At 44.2% G+C, this 21,140-nt stretch overlaps 1 protein-coding gene across 1 annotated transcript in view; it reads left to right on the forward strand.

The window, feature by feature from the left end:
• The window catches only part of INPP5B (inositol polyphosphate-5-phosphatase B), a 56,114-nt gene that overhangs the window by 17,292 nt on the left and 17,682 nt on the right, over positions 1-21,140 (forward strand). Inside the window, 5 exon segments of the mRNA XM_020880185.2 lie at positions 15,049-15,145; positions 16,910-17,077; positions 18,231-18,332; positions 19,774-19,888; positions 20,531-20,647. Coding sequence (XP_020735844.2) covers positions 15,049-15,145; positions 16,910-17,077; positions 18,231-18,332; positions 19,774-19,888; positions 20,531-20,647 — 599 coding nt within the window.

The following is a 21,140-nucleotide window of genomic DNA, read 5'->3' on the forward strand; positions in this document are numbered from 1 at the left end:
CTGGTTGCTTTTGCCCACTTCTCTTTCAGTTCTATCACCAGACCACAGACAGTTCACAGAAGGCCAGCGAAGAGAGAGCCTGGAGGAAAAAGTCAAGTCATCTCTCCAGCAGCCTGTGACCATTATAACTTGTGGCCAAAAAGTAGTTGCACGGTCGTAGTCTTTCCCCGGAAGCTAAGCTAGTGATACTTTGTTCTTGTTAACCTGAATTGGGGGCTTCCCTGATGGCACAGTGGTAAAGAGCCCACCTGCTAATGTAGGAGATGCAGGTTCTATGCCTGGATTGGGAAGATCCCCTGGAGCAGGAAATGGCAACTCACTCCAGTATTCTTGCCTCGGAAATCTCATGGACAGAGGAGCCTGGTGGGCTACAGTCCATGGGGTCTCAAAGAGTCGGACATGACTGAGTGATTAAACAACAACAAGAGCCCAAGTTGGATTTGCACAGGGGGAAAATTGGACTTTGAGACCAGGGCTTACAGGTTTGCAGGGCCTGGGATGTGTTTTTAGAGATGCCTCTCCTCACGTGAATTGTTAAAATGCCTCTCCTCACGTGAATTGTTAAAATCTATGGTGTTTTTTTTCCTAGAGACATGAGATAGTGGGAATTTTTTTTTTTTTAAAGGAAGGAAGGTGGAAAGAAAGGAAGGAAAGGAATAAGAAGCATGGTTATTTGATTTTCAAAAAAGTAACAGCTGTTTGGGATGGTTGCAAGGTTGGAATAGGAATCATTGATTCTTTCCTTCTTTTTAATGCTGGGTGCCCTGGGCTATGGGCTTCTCTCAAGAGTTCTCTGCCCTGTGTGTGCTATGTATTTAGTTCCCTTTGGTCATAAGAGTCAAATCCAAACTCCACATGGCATTCAAAGTCTTACAGTTTGGCCTTAATACATATAATAAAAATCTAAACAATAAAATTGTAGTTATAAATAAAAATCGATTACTATTATGACTATTATTATCACTGGCAGTTAACATTTAGTAAGCGCTTAATAATTGGAGAGGGAAATGGCAACCCACTCCAGTATTCTTGCCTGGAGAACCCCAGGGACGGAGGAGCCTGGTGGGTTGTCGTCTGTGGGGTTGCACAGAGTCGGACATGACTGACGCGACTTAGCAGCAGCAGCAAGCACTTACTGTGGGTCTGTGGACCTCATCATGTGCACAGAAAAGTTCTCTAAGAGGATGTCCGTTTTTCACACTGAGAGACTGAGGCTCAGAGAAGGTAAGTGACTGTGGAAATAGAATTCAGGTCATCTGTTTGAATCTAATGCTTGAGCCCTAACCCTAACACTCTTCTTTTGTATCCCCTGATGCTTCTCAAACAAAACTTTGCATGTCTACTTATTTATACTACTTGTTATGACTTATTTCATGATGCCATGTCTCTACGCTGGAATTATTTCCTCTGCCAGAAATGCTTTCTGCATGTCACCTTTTTCTGCTAGTATAGTTTTTGATTAACAGCCCAGACTCTTGACCCATATGCCCTGGGTTTGAATCCTGTCTGTACTGTTTGTGTGTTCTTGGGCAGGTTACTTACCCTCTCTGTTTATCTCAGTCTGTACAGTGGAGATAATAATGCCATTTACCTCATGGAGTAGTTGTGAAGATTAAGTATACATACGGAGGTTAGAACCATGCTTGACATGCAGTAAGCCTTAAGTATTTGCGATTAATATTATTCATGATAATATTACTATCATTGTCATCGTTAACACAGTCTGACTTGGGATCTGGGTAACTGGATCGGGATCAGTCTGATTCCTTGTAAAGTGAATGAATCCCTTGCTAGTACGTGTTGCCTTGTCTAAGACTCAGAGAGGCCATGGGGCGGCCCCCTGGTGGTGTGTACCCAGCATCAAGGAGCATTAATCCTGCCTGTTGGAACTGCCGAGTAATTTGCTTACATGGTTTTGCAGGTTCTTCTGGTGTGCTGGAAATGGAATGCCAGGGCCAGTGATGAGGAGATAGGGAAACCGCCTCCTAGCCTTATCTAGTAGATGCTCAGAAAGGGGCAGGACATGATCTTTACCCAATAATGACAGCCACACACTCACACAGCCTGTGCAGACCAGGGTGGTACTTTTGCTTTGTTATCCAAACCGACTTAATCCTTCTCTCCGTATAGTACTTACTCCTAAGAGTTCATAGTTTCACTGAAGATGTTGTGCTCATGTTGGCAAAAGGGAGGCTGTGGAGTTCTGACTGTTGATGTCAACTGTGCCGTTTACTGGTCTAGCTCTGTGTCGCTGGGCATGTCTGCTCCTTGTTCTGGACCTCAGTATCCTTATTTGTAAAACGAGGCCAATAATCAGAAATAACACATGAAGCATGTGGCACAAGCCTAGCTGTTCATTAGAAGGGACTCGGTAAATGACCGTCATCATTATCAAGGCTGAGGGGGATGAGGAGTGGCAAGGCAGAGGGAAGCGAACTAACCATTCCTGCGTGTGTGCTATGTACCTGACATGGTGCGAGGTTCTTGATCTGTTTAGAATTTCATTTGTTTATTCTTTTGGCCTCTCTCTAGGTGTAGTGGTGTTACCATCATTTTACAAATGAGGAAACAAATGAAGTAATTTGCTTGAGGTTTCCTGTGGGATTATGGATGGAGCCGGTAAAATGGCCAGGTCATTTTATTCCAAAGCCCCATGGCTTTTCCGAAAACACTTGAATGACCCTTAAGATGCTAGACAAGTCATACAGACTGGAAGGCCTTCAGAATTCAGAGAAATGACTGCCGAGGGCTAGTGTGGTTGTGGAGGGCTTGGTGGTGGGGGAGTTGAGGCTGGACTTTGAGGAGAGGGGTCCAGAGGTCAGAGTGAGGGCTTCGTGCATGGGGGACCTGTCTGTTTATTAAATAGGCTGTCTTCAGGTGGCGGATGGTGAGAGGGCGCAGCACCAATTTACAAAGGGCCTCTCCTGTGCCAGTCCAACCAGTTTTGGACCTTCACCTGCAGGCAGTGGTGTAATACTGGAAGTTTTAGAGCAGGGAGAGATGAAATCAGAGTTTAACCTGGCCAAGTCCAGAGACAAAATTGGCAGATCGGCTCAGGAGAAGCAGGAAGATCTCTTGTTGGGAGGCTCTTGTTGTAACAGGCGAGGAGGGGATGGCCTGGAGGAAGGCAGCGGTGAGAATGAAGAGACGGATGGCTGACTGGCCCTGGCAGCCCAAGGAGAGGGGTGAGCAAAGGGCGGATTGGCAAACCAGGCTGACAGGGAGATGACGGGGCTGTGACGGAAGGGAGAGCCCAGGGGAAGCCCAGAAGTCAAAGCACAGCTTTACCTGGGACCGACTGGTGCACAGAGCGTCCTGTAGACGTGAGCAGCAGAGGGCCTGATCCCAGGCACAGCTGGGTAGCTCTGTTTAGAACTGACTGGGATGGCCGATGATTCTTGGAGAAGAGGAGAACAAGATCTAGAACTGCAGTGGCCAATGTGGTAGTCCCTAACATGTGGCTATTTCAGTTTACTCTTAATTTTAAACAATTCAATTTCTCTTTCACTCTTTCCATGTTTTAACTGTTCAAATGTAGCTAGTAGCTACTCTTTTGGCCAGTACAGTTATAGAGCATTTCCATCATCTGTTGGATTGCACTGATCTGGATCTTGGGAAAAACCTTTGAAAAACTGGGGGACATGCAGGGGGAAACCAGGGCAAGAGGAGCAATTGAAATAAGAAATAACGTAGCTGCCTTTTGGGCAATTCTCAAAAGAAATAGAGTACTTGAATTTTGATTTGAATTTGCTGGTTTGACTTTTAGAGCCCCTTCTGGTCATGCAGTGAGGGGTAGCCTCGATTAACCATAGGAAAAGAAGACAGCAGTCATAGGCGGATACTGTTATCTTTGTTCAGTTCAGGAAGTGGAAGCTTAGAGAAGTGAGATAACTTCTTCAAGGTCATATAGCTAGTAAGTAGCGGGGCCAGAAATGGAACTAAGTCTGACTCCAAAGTCTCTCTTCATGTGTGTGTGTGTGTGTGTGTGTGTGTGTGTGGTGCTATGTACATATATGTACATGCTATGTACAAAGGCCAAAGCCGTTGATTGTGTGGATCACAACAAACTGTGGAAAATTCTTAAAGAGATGGGATTACCAGACCGCCTTACCTTCCTCCTGAGAAATGTGTATGCAGGTCAAGAAGCAACAGTTCGAACCAGACATGGAACAACAAACTGGCTCCATATCAGGAAAAGAGTACATCAAGGTTGTATATTGTTACCCTGATTATTTAACTTATATGCAGAATACATCATGTGAAATGCCAGGCTGGATGAAGCACAAGCTGGAATCAAAATTTCCGGGAGAAATATCAATAACCTCAGAGATACAGATGACACCACCCTTATGGCAGAAAGCGAAGAGGAACTGAAGAGCCTCTTGATGAAAGTGAAAGAGGAGAGTGAAAAAGCTGGCTTAAAACTCAACATTCAAAAAACTAAGATCGTGGTATCCGGTCCCATCCTAGATGGAGAAACAAGGGAAACAGTGAGAGACGTTATTTTTTTTTGGCTCCAAAATCACTGCAGATGGTGACTGCAGCCATGAAATTAAAAGATGCTTGCTCCTTGGAAGAAAAGCCTAGACAACATATTAAAAAGCAGAGACATTACTTTGCTGACAAAGCTCTGTCTAGTCAAAGCTATGGTTTTTCCAGCAGTCATGTATGAATGTGAGAGTTGGACCATAAAGAAAGCTGAGCACCAAAGAATCGATGCTTTTGAACTATGGTATTGGAGAAGACTCTTGAGAGTCTGTTGGACTGCAAGGAGATCCAACCAGTCTATCCTAAGGGAATTCCGTCCTGAATATTCATTGGAAGGACTGATGCTGAAGCTGAAGCTCCAATACAGAAATCAATCACTGGCTACCTGATGCAAAGAACTGACTCATTGGAAAAGACCCTGATGCTGGGAAAGATTGAAGGAGGGAGGAGAAGGGAATGACAGAGGATGAGATGGTTGGGTGGCATCACCGACTCAGATGTGAGTTTGAGCAAGCTCCAGGAGTTGGTAACGTACAGGAAAGCCTGGCGCACTGCAGTCCATGGGGTCGCAAAGAGTCGGACATGACTGAGCGACTGAACTGAACTGAACTGATGTACATATATACTTCCCACGTGGCGCTAGTGTTAAAGAACCTAATGCAGGTGATGTAAGAGATGCTGGTTTGATCCCTATGTTGGGACGATTCCCTGGAGAAGGAAATGGCAACCCACTCCAGTATTCATGCCTGCAAAATCCCATGGACAGAGGAGCCTGGCAGGCTACATACAGTCCATGGGGTCACAGAGAGCTGGACATGACTGAGTAACTGAACTGAACATATTTGTGTGTATGTACTCAGTTGTGTCCGATTCTGTGCAACTCTATGGACTGTATCCTGCCAGGTTCTTCTGTCCATGGGACCTTCCAAGCAAGAATACTGGAGTGGGTAGCCATTTCATACTCTAGGATGTATATATATAGTACTTACATATTTATAGTACCCTATATATATATATATATGAAGTGAAGTGAAAGTAAGTCCCTCAGTTGTGTCTGACTCTTTGCGACCCCGTGGTGTACAGTCCATGGAATTCTCCAGGCCAGAATACTGGAGTGGGTAGCCTTTCCCTTCTCCAGGGAATCTTCCCAACCCATGGATTGAACCCAGGTCTCCTGCATTGCAGATGGATTCTTTACCAGTTGAGCCACAAGGGAAGCCCGTGTGTGTGTGTGTGTGTGTGTGTATGTATGTATGTATATATATATATATATATATATATATATATATATACACCAAAAAGATATATCTTCTTTTATCTAACTTTGAAAGTACCTGTAAGCAAAAAGAAAAAAAAATTACCACTGAGAAGTAACTATTATTGAAATTTAGTGTATGCTTTTCAGACTTTCCCATGGGTATATGTGTGTGTCTCAATATATACATATATATGTATATTTATAAACATGTGGTATATATGTACATAGACATATTCCAATCTTTTCTGATGCATGTAGGCCATGCTCTTAACTACCACCCTTAATCCTTTGTCAGCATTTCTGAAGTCCTAAAAGCCCTGAAAATGGGGGAAAAAAATTTTTTTCCCCCTAAGTTTGGCTCAAGCTCAATTTGGCAGTTAAGACTTGTGTGAACTACCAGGAAACTATTTATAGGCTTTATTTATCCCACTAAGCATTACTACTCATAAGTTTCACTAAGGAGATATTGAAGTGATTGATTTCTGGATGTTCCCTGACTCTGCTGAGTATATAACATACAACACAGATTATGTGTTACCTTTCTAAAATGCCCCAAATTTTGAATTCCAAGATATACTTGGCCCCAGGGGTTTCAGACAAGGGACTGTGGATCTGTATTAGGTTATACTACTGCTTTAAGAATTTTCCATAGTTTGTTGTGACCCGCTCAGTCAAAGGCTTTGGCATAGTCAATAAAGCAGAAGTAGATGTTTTTCTGGAACTCTCTTGCTTTTTCGATGATCCAGTGGATGTTGGCAATTTGATCTCTGGTTCCTCTGCCTTTTCTAAATCCAGCTTGAACATCTGGAAGTTTACGGTTCACATATTGCTGAAGCCTGGCTTGGAGAATTTTGAGCATAACTTTGCTAGCTTGTGAGATGAGTGCAGTTGTGCAGTAGTTTGAACGTTCTTTGGCATTGCCTTTCTTTGGAATTGGAATGAAAACACCTTTTCCAGTCTTGTGGCCACTGCTAGTTTTCCAAATTTTCTGGCATATTGAGTGCAGCATTTTCACAGCATCCCCTTTTAGGATTTGAAATAGCCCAACTGGAATTCCATCACCTCCACTAGCTTGTTCTTAGTGATGCTTCCTAAGGCCCGCTTGACTTCACAGTCCAGGATGTCTGGCTCTAGGTGAGTGATGAAACTAAAGAGCCTCTTGATGAAAGTGAAAGAAGAGAGTGAAAAAGTTGGCTTAAAGCTCAACATTCAGAAAACTAAGATCATGGCATCCAGTCCAATCACTTCATGGCAAATAGATGGGGAAACAGTGGAAACGGTGAAAGACTTTATTTTTGGGGGACTCCAAAATCACTGCAGATGGTGACTACAGCCTTGAAATTAAAAGATGCTTGTTCCTTGGAAGAAACGCTATGTTCAGCCTCAGTTCAGTTCAGTTCAGTTCAGTCGCTCAGTCATGTCCGACTCTTTGTAACCCCATGAATCGCAGCACGCCAGGCCTCCCTGTTGATCACCAACTCCTGGAGTCTACTCAAACCCAGGTCCATCGAGTTGGTGATGCCATCCAGTCATCGCATCCTCTGTTGTCCCCTTCTCCTCCTGCCCCCAGTCCCTTCCATCATCAGGGTCTTTTCCAATGAGTCAACTCTTCGCACGAGGTGGCCAAAGTTTTGAAGTTCAGCTTCAGCATCAGTCCTTCCAGTAAACACCCCGGATTGATCTCCTTTAGGATGAACTAGTTGGATCTCCTTGCAGTCCAAGGGACTCTCAAGAGTCTTCTCCAACACCACAGTTCAAAAGCATCAATTTTTCAGCACTCAGCTTTCTTCACTGTCCAACTCTCACATCCATACATGACCACTGGAAAAACCATAGCCTTGACTAGATGGACCTTTGTTGGCAAAGTATCGTCTCTGCTTCTTAATCTGCTATCTAGGTTGGTCATAACTTTCCTTGCAAGGAGTAAGCATCTTTTAATTTCATGGCAGCAATCACCATCTGCAGTGATTTGGGAGCCCCCAAAAATAAAGTCTGACACTATTTCCACGTTTCCCCATCTATTTCCCATGAAGTGATGGGACCAGATGCCATGATCTTAGTTTTCTGAATGTTGAGCTTTAAGCCAACTTTTTTACTGTCTTCTTTCACTTTCATCAAGAGGCTTTTTAGTTCCTCTTCACTTTCTGCCATAAGAGTGGTGTCATCTGCATATCTGAGGTTATTGATATTTCTCCTGGCAATCTTGACTCCAGCTTGTGCTTCTTCCAGCCCAGCGTTTCTCATGATGTACTCTGCATATAAGTTAAATAAGCAGGGTGACAATATACAACCTTGATGTACTCCTTTTCCTATTTGGAACCAGTCTGTTGTTCCATGTCCGGTTCTAACTGTTGCTTCCTGACCTGCATAAAGGTTTCTCAAGAGGCAGGTCAGGTGGTCTGGTATTCCCATCTCTTTCAGAATTTTCCACAGTTTATTGTGATCGACACAGTCAAAGGCTCTGGCATAGTCAATAAAGCAGAAACAGATATTTTCCTGGAACTCTCTTGCTTTGTTGATGATCCAGAGGATGTTGGCAATTTGATCTCTGGTTCCTCTGCCTTTTCTAAATCCAGCTTGAACATCTGGAAGTTCATGGTTCACATATTGCTGAAGCCTGGCTTGGAGAATTTTGAGCATTAGTTTACTAGCGTGAGATGAGTGCAATTGTGTGGTAGTTTGAGCATTCTTTGGGATTGCCTTTCTTCGGGATTGGAGTGAAAACTGACCTTTTCCAGTCCTGTGGCCACTGCTGAGTTTTCCAAATTTGCTGGCATATTGAGTGCAGCACTTTCACAGCAGCATCTTTCAGGATTTGAAATAGCTCAACTGGAATTCCATCACCTCCATTAGCTTTGTTCGTAGTGATGCTTTCTAAGGCCCACCTGACTTCACATTCCAGGATGTCTGGCTCTAGGTGAGTGATCACACCATCGTGATTATCTGGGTCGTGAAGATCTTTTTTGCACAGTTCTTCTGTGTATTCTTGCCACCTCTTCTTAATATCTTCTGCTTCTGTTAGGACCATACCATTTCTGTCCTGTATTGAACCCATCTCTGCATGAAATGTTCCCTTGGTATCTCTAATTTTATTGAATAGATCTCTATTTTTTCCCATTCTGTTGTTTTCCTCTATTTCTTTGCATTGATTGCTGAGGAAGACTTTCTTATCTCTCCTTGCTGTTCTTTGGAACTCTGCATCCAAATGGGAATATCTTTCCTTTTCTCGTTTGCTTTTCGCTTCTCTTCTTTTCACAGCTATTTGTAAGGCCTCCTCAGACAACCATTTTGCCTTTTTGCATTTCTTTTCCATGGGGATGGTCTTGATCCCTGTCTCCTGTACAATGTCACGACCGTCCATCCATAGTTCATCAAGCTCTCTGTCTGTCAGATTTAGTCCCTTGAATCTATTTCTCACTTCCGCTGTATAGTCATAAGGGATTTGATTTAGGTCATACCTGAATGGTCTAGTGGTTTTTCCCTACTTTCTTCAATTTAAGTCTGAATTTGGCAATAAGGAGTTCATGATCTGAGCTACAGTCAGCTCCCAGTCTTGTTTTTGCTGACTGTATAGAGCTTCTCCATCTTTGGCTGCAAAGAGCATAATAAACTGACTTCGGTGTTAACCATCTGGTGATGTCCATTTGTAGAGTCTTCTCTTGTGTTGTTGAAAGAGGGTGTTCGCTATGACCAGTGCGTTCTCTTGGCAAAACTCTATTAGCCTTTGCTCTGCTTCATTCTGTACTCAAGGCCAAATTTGCCTGTTACTCCAGGTGTTTCTTGACTTCCTACTTTTGCATTCCAATCCCCTGTAATGAAAAGGACATCGTTTTTGGGTGTTAGTTCTAAAAGGTCTTGTAGGTCTTCATAGAATGGATCAACTAGCCTAGACAGCGTATTAAAAAGCAGAGACATCAAGAGAACAGCATTGAAACATGTATATTATCTAGGGTGAAACAGATCACCAGCCCAGGTTGGGTGCATGAGACAAGTGCTCGGGCCTGGTGCACTGGGAAGACCCAGAGGGATCGAGTGGAGAGGAAGGTGGGAGGGGGGACCGGGATGGGGAATACATGTAAATCCATGGCTAATTCATTTCAATGTATGACAAAAACTACTGTAATGATGTAAAGTAATTAGCCTCCAACTAATAAAAATAAATGGAAAAAAAAAAAAAAAAGCAGAGACGTTGCTTTGCCAACAAAGGTCTGTCTAGTCAAAGCTATGGTTTTTCCAGTAGTCATATATGAATGTGAGAGATGGACTATAAAGAAAGCTGAGCACCAAAGAATTGATGCTTTTGAACTGTGGTATTGGAAAAGACGCTTGAGAGTCCCTTGGACTGCAAGGAGATCCAATCAGTCTATCCTAAAGGAAAAGAGTCCTGAATATTCATTGGAAGGACTAATGCTGAAGCTGAAATTCCAATACTCTGATCACCTGATGTGAAGCACTGACTCAATAGAGAAGACCCTGGTGCTGGGAAAGATCGAAGGTGGGAGGAGAAGGGGATGACAGAGGATGAGATGGTTGGATGGCATCACTGACTCAGTGGACATGAGTTTGAGTAAGCTCCAGTTGTTGATGATGGACAGGGAAGCCTGGTGTGCTACAGTCCATGGGGTCGCAAAAAGAGTCAAACACGACTGAGCAACTGAACTGAACTGATACTGCTGCTTGGGCCAAAAAAAGTGCCAGTGCCTCCAGGAGCAGTGTTACCTATTTAGACAGGCGTGTGAGAGGGGTGTGGTTTCTGTAATATGAGCAGTGCACAGAATTCACGTGAAAAATGGTACTTCTGCACATCTAGGTCAAGCTGCAGTTACCACTCTTGATTTACCTACTAGGAGGTTCTTACTCAGAAATGGTTTCAATTGTAGGTGTGGAAGGTGATCATCAGAAAGCAACCAGGAAAAAAAAAACACACACCCAGAAATGACTTTGATCTTAATCCTTGCCCTGAGGCTGTTTGTTCAGTATTTGTTTACTGGCTGCCTGGTACATTTCATATGTTGAGGCAGGCCAGGATAGGGGCGTCCCAGGTGGCTCAGTGGGTAAAGAATCCACCTGCAATGCAGGAGATGCAGCAGAAGAAGGCTCAGTCCCCAGGTCCGGAAGATCCCCTGGAGAAGGAAATGGCAACCCACTCCAGTATTCTTGCTTGGGAAATCTCATGGACAGAGGAGCCTGGCAGGCTGCATTCCATGGGGGTCTCAAAGACACTACTGAAGTGACTTAGCATGCATAGCATGCATGCATGGTAGGCTCAGGGCCACAGAGGAAAAACATCAGTCCCTGCTCCCAGAAGCTGAGGTCTAGCTAAAGAAAAAAGATGGATGAAAGGAGTTAAAGGTGGTTACAATTCCTTTGTGATAAATAAATGCCTTAGAGGTGAGCACTAGTTATGTAAGGAGGAGGAGAGGGCCCCAGAGGGCTTTTCAAAGGAGTTAACTCTTGAGCTGAGTTTGAAGTTTGCCACATGAAGGTGGGTTTGAGGGGTGGTTAAGCTATACCGAGGATCAGGGGCGGGTTGAAGAGGCAACATTTAAAAAGATAAATGTCACCCACCACCCTCGGCAGTGAAAGTGCAGAGTCCTAACCACTGGGTTACCCTTAAAGAGGTAAATGGTTTTGGTGTGACTGGATTAGGGGTGAGAACGGAGTGTTTGTTTTAAAATCTCTGTTCATCCACAAGTCTTTTTATTTATTTATTTGTGGTTGTGCTGCGTCTTTGTTGCTGAGCACAGGCTTTCTCTAGTTGAGGCGAGTGGGGATTCCTCTTCCTTGCAGAGCGCAGGCTTCTCACTGCAGTGGCTTCTCATGTTGCAGAGCACAGGTTTAGGCACACAGGCTTCAGTAGTTGTGGCACATGGGCCTTGTTGCCCCGCAGCATGTAAAATCTTCCCAGACCAGAGATCGAACCTGTGTCCCCTGCATTGGTGGATGGATTTTAACCAACCACTAGACCACCAGGGAAGTCCCAAAAGGAATAGTTTGAGTCGGGGGTTGTGGAAGATGGGTCTGGAGAGGTAGTCTGGGGCTAATTATAAAGGTCTTTGCATGTAATACTTAGAGGTTTGGGTTTTGTTATGAAGGTGTTAGAAGTTATTAAGCCCTGCTTAATAAAGACCTGCTCAGATCTGCGTTTTCTTCCAGCAGCTGGCAGAATCCACTGCAGGGGATGAGAATGGCTGCAGGAAATCCCTGAGTGTGCTTTCCAGGCATATTAAGGGCCTAAACTAAGGCATAGCAGTAGGGATGGGGAGATGGTCAGGTATAAAAATACTTAGGAAAGAGGACTTCTAGGACTTTGGGAACATGGGAAGACAGGAAAACAATCCAGCTGTCACCTGTTAGGATGAGTGACAAGGGATTGGAGGTCTGAGGTTGGAAAAAGAGCAGTGGGAGTAGGGAAGCAGGAGAAGAGGAAGGGCAGGAAGCTGTGGCCAGAGAGGGAACCCTGGGCTGTGCGATGGTGAACTTGGTAAAGAGCTGCTGACAGCCAACTTCCGTGCCAGATTCAGGAGAGAAGAGATTCCGAGAAGGCTGCCCTGTGGCTGGAAATTCCCCCAACGGCGCCTTAAAGTTTCCATACATGAAGTCATGAAAGATGACGTTCCAGTTCTTGCTGGACTGAACCCTGAGAGAGATGTGGGGTGGAGGGATCAACAAGATACAGGTCATCAAGGTGGTTTCCCAGTTTGTACACTACCTGCTCTGGATGGAAGCGGAGTCCACAGGGACAAACCACTTGTTCCCCAAGAGAGAGCCTGGCGGAGTCCTCAGAAGGGACTGACATGCAGGAAGAGCCTAACTGTGATTCCTGAGTTTGCCTTTGTCATGAAGTTTTTCTTTTTTTTCTATGAGTTTTTCTTTTTTTTAACTTTATAGATGAAGTAAGACCCAAAGAGAGGAAGTAACACAGGAAGATGATGGTAGAGCTAGACTTCAACTTAAGTTTCCTATTGCTTACATTTAATCACTGGGTATCCGCTATGTACCTTTACTGCTCCAAGTCCCTGGAAAGGAGCATAAAGATGACAAAGTCCTTATCTCATACAGCATACATTTTAGTGGAAATAGCATCCAATAAAAAAAATGAATACAGATGTATAAGATTTGATATCAAATGGGATTAGTACTAAGGCACAGTCTTACCCTCCGTAAGCTTACAGGCTAATGGGGAGACAACACACAGCCGTCAAGGCTGTGATAGGGAAGGACAGGGAGCTATGGGAACATCCATGTCAAAGCATGTGAACCAGTCTGGGAGGAGTCAGAGAAGGCTTCTTAGAAGAAATGGCCTCTAAGATGTGCCCTACACCAGGGGTTGGCTAACTATAGTCCCCTGGGCCAGAGCTGCATGCTGCCTGCTTTGGTACAGCCCATGAACTAAGAATAGTTTCTACATTTTTAAACATTTTGAAAAGAACTAAAAGAATAATATTGTGTGACATGTGGAAATTATGCAGTATGTAAACACCAGTGACCATAAAGTTTTCTTGGAATACTGCCATGCTTATAGTTGCTTTAACACTCTAATGGTAGAGTTGAATAGTGGCAGAGGCTGTGAGGCCTGCAAAGCTAGGACGTTAACCCTCTAGCCATTTACAGAAAAAGTTGTTTGCTAGCTCCTGGCCACAGGATGGGTAGGAGTTAGCCGCGTAAAGCAGAGTGAGGAAGAAGGAAGTCTGCTTCCAGTGGGATCGTTGTATAACTGCAGTAACTTTAGTATACTTGGACTACGGTGTTCAAGGAGATGGGGGCTGTGGTGAGTGATGTGGCTGGAGAGTTGGATGGCAGCCAGACTGAGAAGACACTTGGCACCTGTATTAAGGGGTTGGATTTATCCAATGGGGAGCTTTTAAAAGGTGTTATGCCATGTTATCAGATTTTCAAAAAATCCTCTGGCCACAGTGTTGAGATTGGATTAGAGAGGGTGGGGTGAGAGAGGAGGCAGGGAGATTAGTTGAGGTCTCTCTCAACTAATTCCAAGGAATTGTTGGTAACCTAGACTAGTAGAGAGATATTGGAGAATATATTGACTTGAGATGCAATTTAGGAAGCAGAATTGAAAGCCCTTGGTGATTGATTAAGGCATTGAAATGTAATTATTTTCATGTTGCGAATGACTGTGTTTTCTTTCTCAACTCCAAAGTTGTTTTTTTTTTTCTCCCATTGCTGTGAATGCATGGTTGACAAATCCATGTTTAGTAATAGTCTTCAGAGCAGAATTCCTCAGTGATGCTTCACGCCCACAGTGCCCCATGTACCTTGTGTATCAAAGCAGCATCTCTCTATGACCTCTTCACGCAGCTCCCTGTTGACAAGGAATCTGGCTTTTAAGGAGCAAAGAAGCAGTAAATTGGCAGATTAATTTTCCTTTTCTGGTTTCTCTTGGTTTGACAGCTTTCCCAGAATATTTCTTTGTTGCAAGTCCTTGGGCTCCTTGGTTTTCAGGGCAGTTTGTTGACAATGACAAGAGCTACTCATGTTCTAGAGCACTTAGGACCTTCCCGGTTTTACTTCTCTCATCCTTGCCTTCTTTGTCCTTGAAGCTGAAGTCTCACTTACAGTAAATGGTAATAACATCACTACATTATATTTCATAATATATTGTGTGGTTTTCAAAGTGCTTACTCACATGCCAGCTATTTTATCCCCACAATACATCTATGAGGAAGGCAGGACAGGTCAGGTTACTGAGATCAGGGGACGTTAGATGGTTGCCCAAAGTCAAAAGATTAAAAAATAGCAGAGCTGATGATACAATTTAGGTCTGCAGATTTCTTAGCTTTGTTCCTTCTGTAATGCATTCCATCTCCAAGAAAAGCAGTTGGACTAGTTGGGAGAGTTGTGTTTTCAGCCCTAAAGGCATCTGGATGAAATACCTCCCGCCACCACCGCACCTGGCTCCCCACCCCGCACCCTGTCCTGGACCTGCTCTGTGGGAGCTTCATACAGACACTAGTTTAGGCCTTTCCTATGCCTTCAAGCAATATGTAAACCACAACTCATTCCCAGACCAAAGTTTGAGAAGCTGTGGTCTGTATGGTAGAGCAGCAGGCCCTAACCTTTTGGCACCAGGGACCAATTTCATGGAAGACAATTTTTCCAAGGGCCAGGGGGTAGGGAGATGGTTTCTCCCCGCCCTTGATGATTCAAGTGCATTATGTTTATTGTGCACTTTATTTCTATTATTACATTAGCTCCACTTCAGATCATCAGGCTTTAGACCCCAGAGGTTGGGGACCCCTGTATTAAAGCATATGTATGCTTTCATTCCTTCCCTCTCCCCACAGGTGGTTCTTCCTCTGACGAGCTGAGACCAAATGGGAAGGGCCTGCCTGTGGACCAAAGCTCCTGGGGTCAGAATAAACCAGAAAACTCGCTTTCAAGGTAACGCAGCTCTCCCTTCACTTGTGCCTCTTGGGGCTGTGCTTTTCCTCACTGAAGAGCTGAGGCCACTGCTGTGCATAATGTACGTTGTCCCACAGTCACTGGCCTCGGACATGGTAGACTTTTATTGAGCATTTACTATGTAATGTGCCACGCATCATACACTTACATGGATTATCTTCCCTTAACCTAAGAGGTAGGTACCATTATTTTCTCTGGTTCACAAGTAGGGAAACAGGTGAAAAAGAGATGTTATATAACTCACCCAAGATCCAGAACTAGCAGGTGGCAGATCTAGGATTCAAAACTAACCCTACCTTGGAAATGTAGATTAGAAACATTTGATTTCTCCCTCTCATTCTTTTAGAAGTTTCTTCACTCTGGAGATAACTTCTCTTCCCCTCATTTTTATTTACTCCTTTCTTTTTTCTAATGGCGTTATATTTAGTGTATACTCCAGTTCCCCTTACCGATCATAGCTGGAATCATCTGGTCAAGATAAAAGCTTCCATGTGTCTGGCTTCCCAGCTGGCTCAGACAGTAAAGAATCTGCCTGCAGTGCAGGAGACCTGGGTTCCATCCCTGGGTTGGGAAGATCCTCTGGAGAAAGGAATGGCAACCCACTCCAGTACTCTTGCCTGGAGAAGTCCATGGACAGAGGAACCTGGTGCACTACAGTACATGGGGTCACAAGGAATCAGACACAGCTGAGTTACTAACACTTTCACTTTAAATTATGCACCTAAATAGCAATGAACAATCCCTGCGCTTTAAATGTAGCTAAACCTTCATTCTGAACTCAGTTTTGAGTCTTCCTGATACATATAGATGCATTTTTACATAGCCTTCATTAGTATGTATTAATACATGACCATCTAATATTAAGCACTTAAATGGCATTTATTCAATGTCAGAAATTGTCTCAAGTGTTTTATATAATATATCTTAGTTCATTAAGTAATTTCAACAAAAGGTTTTTCAGCATTTATTACGATTCTGTTATATAAATATGTCAAATTTTCCTTAACTTTATTTTTCTTTAATCTTAAATGTTGGCATTTGAATAATTTTTAGTATGGCTATGAAAACTACACAAATAATAATAAAATATAAATTTTTACTGATTTTCTTTTTTATTACAGATTATTCCTGTGGAATAGAGATTCAGTAGAATTATCAAGTCAAAAGATCTAGACAGTTCTATAGCCTTGTTACGTGAGACCCAGAGTCCAGAAAGAGCACTGTCTAAACTGAGTTCTAATTCACAGTCTGCTGCCGTCCAGCCTCATGAAGCATTCATGATGCTGGGTCTCATATTTCTCATTTGAAAAATGAAGGGTTAGATTAGATTATCTTCCAGGTTTCCTTCTGGTCTGAGATTCTATAAACTTAATATCTCTGGATCAATGCACTATATAATCAACAACATATAAGGGGGCTTCCCTGGAGGTCCAGTGATTAATACTCTGCATTTTCACTGCAGGGGACTTGGGTTCAATTCCTGGTCAGGGAACTAAAATCCTGCATGTTGTGTGGTGTGGCCAAGAAAAATATGATAAAAACTTATTTCTTTCTCTGTTCTTCTTCCCCCCCTTTTTTCTTAGGCCCATGGGCTTAGTTGCTCCACAGCATATAGGATCTTCCGGGATCAGGGATCAAATCAGGGTCTCCTGCATTAGCAGATAGATTCTTTGCCACTGAGCCACCAGGGAAGCCCTGATAAAAACTTTCTATAAAAACATTTTTTTGTTGTTGTCTTTCTAGACAGAACAAGTCCAAATCTGAAATAACCAACATGGTTCGCTCCTCCACTATCACAGTATCAGACAAGGCTCACATTTTATCCGTGCAGAAGTTTGGACTGCGAGATACAATCGTGAAATCACATCTAATACAGAAAGAAGAGGATTATACCTACATCCAGAACTTCAGGTAGCTCGCTGAATCTTAGACTGTTTCCACAGCAAAGTGATCGCTCAGCTCTCTGAAATAGAAGGGCTTCCTCTGTACCCTAAAAAATTGCTCCCATCATTTTCTGAATGAGTGATTCTTTTCACTCTTCCTTAGCAGGCATTTATTCTGTGCCTTTTCTGGCCAGGCATCGTGGGAGGTGTGGTGTGGTAGGAATGACACAACTTGCAACAAACAGTTGTAGAAATATTTGAAGAGATACCCCTGTGTGGAAGAAGGAGCGAGATCGTGATTTTTGGTTATGCCTCTGTGTATCTCTTGGTCATTTCGGGCCTTTGAAGAAAGTTGTTTGAATTGAAATTAATCACATGAAGTTAGTGATTGGTAATCTTTTTAGACAAAATGACTGAAAGTTACATGAATAAAGGGTGCCAGTTTTCCAGGTCTTTTTAAATCACTGCATTTGGACTATAAGACAAAGTAATGTTGCTTCTCAGGATCTAGATAGTGAATTGTCTTAGGGAGTTTGGGAGGACATGTACACACTGTTCTATTTAAAATGGATAACCAATATAGCACATGGAACTCTGCTCAATGTTATGTGGCAGCCTGGATGGGAGAGGAGTTTGGGGGAGCATGGATGCATGTATATGTATGACTGAGTCCCCTTGCTGCTTACCTGAAACTATCACAACATTGTTAATCTGCTATACCCCAATACAAAATAAAAAGCTTCCAAAAAGTTAAAAAAAAAACACACAAAATCAGACAACAGCGAACAACAGAAAAAACCCTAGTGAATTATCTGAACACTGGTATTGCTTTCGTTCCAAAAGTAGTTGCCAGGGTACTTTCCTTTTCTTTTTCCGTTTCAGTAGCACACACAGTACATAGTCATTTTGTGGACTGTGGCTCTCGAATGGCTATTAGAGCTAAGTAGAAATGTTCAAAGTGGGTCTCTACTGTCTGAAGTTATCACAAAAGCAACAAATGTCATGCTAGACTGCAAGTCACCCCTTGATGCCACAGTCACTTGACTAGGAGAGCTGCGATGTTTCTTAAGTCTTCATATTCCAGCCCAGAGAGACTGAAACCAGCCAGAATCAGCATCTAGCACTCTCCCCATCATGTCCATAGTGCTCCCAAGTGATCAATTGATTGTCTTTGGCAACAGATTTTTTGTAGGAACGTACAATGTGAATGGACAGTCCCCCAAGGAATGCCTCCGGCCCTGGCTCAGCCATGATACCCAGGCCCCAGATGTGTACTGTGTGGGGTGAGTGCTTCTCTTCTAGTTGTCTCTGCATTTTCCAGAGTGTGTCGCTGTGGTTGAATCTGTAATTGAGACTTTGCAGCAGGTGAAGAGATTGAAAAACGAGCATATGCTTAATAACAGCTGCTCCTCTGTTCTGCATGCTTCTTCATAGTAAACACATTTCTGGCACTATTAAAGTGATGTGCCTGGCACTGGAATGTAATATTTAATTTTCAGTGCAACCCTCTGTTAAAAGCATGCACCTTGAACTGAATTTCATTACTTAGACATTCAACACTTTGTTGGTCACAAAGCAGAAATATCTTTTGTGAGGGAGAGGTTAGCTTAAAAGGAAAAAAAAGGCCCCATCCAAGGACTTCCTTGGTGGTCCAGTGGCTTAGACTCTGTTCTCCCGAGGCAGAGGGCCTAGATTCAACCCCTGATTAAGGGACTGGATCCTACAGGCCACCTTGAAGATCCTTCATGCCACAACTAAGACCTGAAAGTGAAAGTGAGAGTCACTCAGTCGTGTCCAACTCATAGTCTGCGGAATTCTCCAGGCCAGAATACTGGACTGGGTAGTCTTTCCCTTCTCCAGGGGATCTTCCCAACCCAGGGATCAAACCCAGGTCTCCCGCATTGCAGGTGGATTCTTTACCAGCTGAGCCACAAGGGAAGCCCAACTAAGACCTGGCACAGCCAAATAATTAAATATTTTAAAAGGGAGGGCCCCATTCATCAGTCTTTTTTTTTTTTTCGCACCTACTATCTTCTTACCACTGTACCAAATATTGTTGTTTGGAAGAGAGCAGCAAAGAAGTCTGGGCGGTAACGTGTAAAGGGACTAGAATTTGGAGTTTATATAGAGCTAGGTTTCAATCTTGGAGAAGGCAATGGCACCCCACTCCAGTACTCTTGCCTGGAGAATCCCATGGACGGAGGAGCCTGGTAGGCTGTAGCCCATGGGGTCACGAGGGGTCTCGAAGAGTCGGACACGACTGAGCGACTACACTTTCACTTTTCACTTTCATGCATTAGAGGAGGAAGTGGCAATCCACTCCAGTATTCTTGCCTGGAAAATCCCAGGGATGGCGGAGCCTGGTGGGCTGCCGTCTATGGGGTCGCGCAGGGTCAGACATGACTGAAGCGACTTAGCAGCAGCAGCAGGTTTCAACCTATTTGCCACCTGGTGCTTATGTGAGCTAGTGATCTCGAATGTAAAACGGAGACTCTTCCAAGTACTTCAGGCTCATATGAAGACAAAAAGGGCCACTGCTTGGGAAAGCACCTGGTAAGTTCCTGGGCCTTTAGTCCTTTGTCTCTAAGTGTTTGTTTTTCTTCCTCTTTGAGGGTCCTGCAGTTTAGCTAGAAAGGTAGGCCTTACACAGCTTAACCAATCTGAGAATGTGCCATCTCCCACATTACCCTTCTTTACTCCCTGACTGGTTACTTCTCCTAATAGGTTCCAGGAGCTTGATCTGAGTAAGGAAGCCTTTTTCTTCCATGATACCCCAAAGGAGGAAGAGTGGTTTAAAGCTGTATCAGAGGGTCTTCATCCAGATGCCAAATATGCAAAGGTATGAGAGGAGCCCAGGACCTTCTGACTTTGTGTTGCCATGCAGCGAAATGCTAAGACAACTTTTCACTTTTGCTGCGACTTTCATCAAAAGCCAGCCCTAATGGGTGGTGGTCCCTTCCCTGGTGGTCCGGAGCTTGAGACTCTGCCTGCCAATGCGGAGGACACGGGTTCGATCCCTGGTCCAGGAAGATCCCACATGCCTCGGGGCGAGTAAGTATGAGCCACAACTGCCGAGCCCACACACCACAACTACGGAAGTCTGCATGTCTTGAGCCTGTGCTCCATAGAACCACTGCAATGAGAAGCCCGCACACTACAACAACGAGTAGCCCCCACCTCGCAGCAACCAGAGAAAGCCCCTGCACAGCAGTGAAGACACAGCCCGCTAGAAAGGAAGGGAGGAAGGAAGTCCTATTGATGCTGTGATGTTAGTTCCAGGAGAGGCGTCTCAGGCACCGTAACCTTGGCAGCTGTAGGCTGCTGAGGTTGTCACAGAGTGTGCTCAGTGAGCCGCTCGGGTAACTCCCCTGTCTCCTGATGTGGAGCAGGAGATGCAGAAATCCTCGCAGCCAGCTTCCCGTCCACTTTTCCTTCCAACTCCCCATTAATGCCATGACTTGAACGCGTGCCTCTCTTCCAGGTGAAGCTCATCCGACTGGTCGGGATTATGCTGCTGCTGTATGTCAAACAGGAGCATGCCGCGTACATCTCAGAAGTGGAAGCTGAGACAGTGGGGACAGGAATCATGGGGAGAATGGTGAGTTCCTGGTTGATACAGGGAGGGCCTTGGTCCGTAAGGTCTTGAGCCTGCTTCTCATGATACTACAACTACCTGTGTCCCAGCTTGAGGGTACTGGCATCATGAGATGAACTGTCCCCTCATGATCTAGCAGGGCTTGATGGAGGAGGCCATTCCAAAATCGTGTTTTAGTGACTTACTGGCTGATTTGCCCAGTTAGCCTGCATCCTCCCAGCCGCTCCACTGGAGCCTCCAGTGGGTCCTTCCATTTAATGCATGACCCATGTCGCAGAAGCTGTATTAGATCACCAAGGAAAAGAAAGAATGCTAATAATAGGTTTGCCGTTTTTCTTCTGGAAGCTGTTAAAGTCCTCCTTTTAGGTTCTACTTCAAGAGCTTAGCTTCCTGGGGGGAGAAGAGTGTGTGGCTTGCCTGTGATCTATTGCAGAATGGACTCGTCTTCACCACTTGCCACCTGGTCCTTCTGTCTTCTTGCATTTGTTTTCCCACC

The sequence above is a fragment of the Odocoileus virginianus genome, chromosome 5 (genome assembly GCF_023699985.2).
Source record: "Odocoileus virginianus isolate 20LAN1187 ecotype Illinois chromosome 5, Ovbor_1.2, whole genome shotgun sequence".
NCBI lineage: Eukaryota > Metazoa > Chordata > Mammalia > Artiodactyla > Cervidae > Odocoileus > Odocoileus virginianus.